The 3,390-nt window shown below is 62.9% G+C and overlaps 1 protein-coding gene across 1 annotated transcript in view; it reads right to left on the reverse strand.

Moving 5' to 3' along the window:
- Positions 1 to 862: 862 nt before the first annotated feature.
- Positions 863 to 3,390, reverse strand: part of LOC106898512 (SMC5-SMC6 complex localization factor protein 2-like) — a 16,690-nt gene continuing 14,162 nt past the window's right edge. The window contains exons 14-17 of the mRNA XM_014959804.1: positions 1,487 to 1,577; positions 1,295 to 1,396; positions 1,104 to 1,181; positions 863 to 1,018 (exon numbers count right to left, since the gene is read on the reverse strand). Of these exons, the coding sequence (XP_014815290.1) occupies positions 878 to 1,018; positions 1,104 to 1,181; positions 1,295 to 1,396; positions 1,487 to 1,577 (412 nt within the window). The 3' untranslated portion in view covers positions 863 to 877. The remainder of the gene's footprint in view (positions 1,019 to 1,103; positions 1,182 to 1,294; positions 1,397 to 1,486; positions 1,578 to 3,390) is intronic.

A 3,390-nucleotide genomic window follows, 5' to 3' on the forward strand; every position in this document is an offset into this window, starting at 1 on the left:
GGATCAATGGGATCGGGTTGGATTGGGTCCAGTTGCATCAGATCGATCGGATCAGGTCAATGGGGCCCAGTTGGATCAGATCTATCGGATCATGTCCAGGTGGATTGGATCGGGTCTGGTTGGATAGGATCAGGTTAGGTCAGATTGGATCGGATCAGGTCGGATCGGTCCAGTTGGATCGGATCAAGTCCAGTTGGATTGGATCAGATTGGGTCAGATCAGGTTGGATTGGATTGTCTCCAGTTGGATTGGATAGGATGGGGTTGGACCGGGTCTGGTTGGATCGGATCGATCGGATCGGGTCCAGTTGGATCAGATTGGGTCAGATTAGATTGGATTGGATCAGATCAGATCGGGTTCAGGTCGGGATCAGATCGGATCAAATCGGCTCCCATTGGATCAGGTCCAGTTGGGTCGGTTGAGATGACTCAGCCCATCTCAACCCACTTCAGTTCCACTCAGTAGATCGGGTCGGATCCGATCAGATCGGATTGGCTCCCATCGGATCTGGTCCAGTTGGGTCAAATTGGGCTCAACCCATCTCAACCCACTTCAGTTCCACTCAGTTCCACCCAGTTCTACCCAGTTCTACCCAGTTCCGCCCCGTTTTACCCCGTTCTGCTCATTTCCACCTAAGTTTCACCCAGTTCCACCCAGTTCTGCCCAGTTCCACCCCACTCAGCCCAATTCCACCCACTTCTGCCCCATTTGTCCCAGCCCAACCCCTGGGGGACAGGACCCCCGGCGCCCTTTCGCGGTGCCGATGGCCTGCCCCACACAGCCGCAGGAGTCAGAGGGGTTTATTGGGTTGGGGGGCCACCTGGGGCACCCAAGGGTGCTGGTGGCCCCACTCTGGGATCTGGTGGCCCCCGTTGCCCTAGGCCAACATCTCCTGCCACTTGACGAAGAGGAGGGTGGCCAGGCTTTTGAGCTGGCTGTGGAAGAAGAGGCAGGGGCTTTCCTGCAGCCCCCTCCCGAAGTGCTGGTCCAACTGGCCACAGAGCCGCTCCAGGTAGCCCTGGGGGGGACAACCAGGGGGGGGTCAAGGACATGGTGGCCACCCTCCTGGCCCTGTGTCCCTCCCACCAGGCCCCGGTGCTCACCCGTTGCTGGGGAGGTGGGTTCTCGGTGCCCACCACGTTGCTGGCGAGGAGGAGGAGGCTGTAGCTCATGTAACAAGCCTGTGGGCAACGGAGTGGGGCTCACCCAAGGGGGCGTGGGGCAACTTGTGGGGTGGGGGTGGGGGTTGTAGCACCCCACCAGCACCCATTTCCCTGCAAAGGCTGGCACCCACCTCCTGGTCGAGGTCTTCTGGCTTCTCCTGGTCACTGGTGGCCACCAAATGTCGCAGGGCGTCCGGCCGCGCCAGGGCCAGCAGTTGGCCCAGCACCTCCAGCTGTGGGGAGAGAGAGGGGGGATAATTGGGGGGGTTCAGGGTGGTCCCGGTGCCCACGGGGTCCTGGCACCACCATCGGGGTGCACCCACCTCTGCCTGTGCCCCAGGAGGTGGCACGGTGGCCGGTGGCTCCCTCAGCAGCCGAGCCACGGCGTGAAGGCTCAGACACCGGCGAAGCTCCCTGGGGAGATTTTGGGGGGAGAAAAAATGATGAGGAAGGGTCCACTGCGTCCCCAGGTGCCCGTGCCTACCATCACCACCATCCCTGGTGACATCCGTGGCACCGGTGCCCTCCAGACCCCCCCCGTGGCACCGGTGCCCTCCGGACCCCCCCCTTGGCAGCAGGATCCTGCCCCGCTTTGTGCCGGTGCAACCGGCTGGAATAAAATAAATTAAAAAGAATTAAAAAGGGCAGAGGAATCCCCAGCCCGGCTCGGGGCTGGCACGGTGTCCCCCCCCCGGGGTAGTGCCAGCTCCTGCTGGGGTTCCATTGTCACCAGTCGTGGGTGGCAGGAGGAGGCCTGGCAGCGTGTTTGGGGACGTACCTGTCCCTTTTGGTGAGGTCTGGCAGCAGCCCGACCAGGGCTACCAGGTTGTGGTGGTGGCCAGAAAGTTGGCAGAGGGACAGGCAGAGGGTGGGCAGCTGTGGGGGACAGAAGGGGGATGAGGAGCGGGCATGGGAGGGGGCACAGAACCTCGAGGAGGGGGGCAAAAGGGGGGCACGGGGCAAAGGGAGCCCCCCCAGCCTGTCCCCCAGCCCCACAGAAAGGCCCAATTAATGGGGGAGGTGCCAGGGCCACTGGGCAGGGATGGGGACACGGGGATGGCACGGCATGGGGATGGCATGGGGAGGAGAGGGGCTGGCACGGCACAGGGATGGGGGTCTTGGGTGAGGGGACAGCACAGGGACAGGGGATGTGGCACGGGGACAGTGGCACGGCAAAGGGACAGGGGAATTTGGGCGTGGGGATGGCACAGGGACAGGGGACATGGCATGGGGACAGTGGCACAGCAAAGGGACAAGGGTCTCAGGTGTGGGGATGGCACAGGGACAGGGGACACAGCTTGGGGATGGGGGTCTCGGGTGTGGGGACAGCACAGGGATGGTGGCACAGCAAAGGGACAGGGGTCTTGGGTTGGGGACAGCACAGGGACAAGGGACACAGCAGAAGGAGGGTGGCACAGCAAAGGGACGGGGGTCTCAGAGGTGGGGATGGCACACGAAGAGGGGACATGGCACGGGGACAGGGGACATGGCATAGGACAGTGGCACGGCAAAGGGATGGGGGTCTAAAGGGACGGGGGTCTCAGAGGTGGGGATGGCACACGAAGAGGGGACATGGCACGGGGACAGGGGACATGGCATAGGACAGTGGCACGGCAAAGGGATGGGGGTCTTGGGTGTGGGGACAGCACAGGGACAGGGGACACGGCATGGGACAGTGGCATGGCAAAAGGATGGGAGTCTCTGGCAAGGGGACAGCACAGGGACATGGCACGAGGACAGGGGACATGGCATGGGACAGTGTCACAGCAAAGGGACAAGGGTCTCAGGTGTGGGGATGGCACAGGGACAGGGGACACAGCTTGGGGATGGGGGCGTCGGGTGTGGGGACAGCACAGGGACAGCACAGGGAGAGGGGACAAAGGCACAGAGACAGGGGACACAGCAGAAGGAGGGTGGCACAGCAAAGGGACGGGGGTCTCAGACGTGGGGATGGCACACGAAGAGGGGACATGGCATGGGGACAGTGGCACGGCAAAGGGATGGGGGTCTCGGGTGAGGGGACAGCACAGGGACAGGGGACATGGCACAGGGATGGGGACAGGGGACACGGCAGAGCATGGGAACAGGGGAGATGGCACAGGGTTGGGGACAGGGGTGATGGCAGAGGGATGGGGACAGGGGACATGGCAGGGGACGGGGGACATGGCACAGGGGTGGGGACAGGGGACACAACATAGGGAGGGGGACAGGGGACACGGCAGAGGGA

This window comes from Calidris pugnax, unplaced genomic scaffold (assembly GCF_001431845.1).
Source record: "Calidris pugnax isolate Ruff unplaced genomic scaffold, ASM143184v1 scaffold457, whole genome shotgun sequence".
Taxonomy (NCBI): domain Eukaryota; kingdom Metazoa; phylum Chordata; class Aves; order Charadriiformes; family Scolopacidae; genus Calidris; species Calidris pugnax.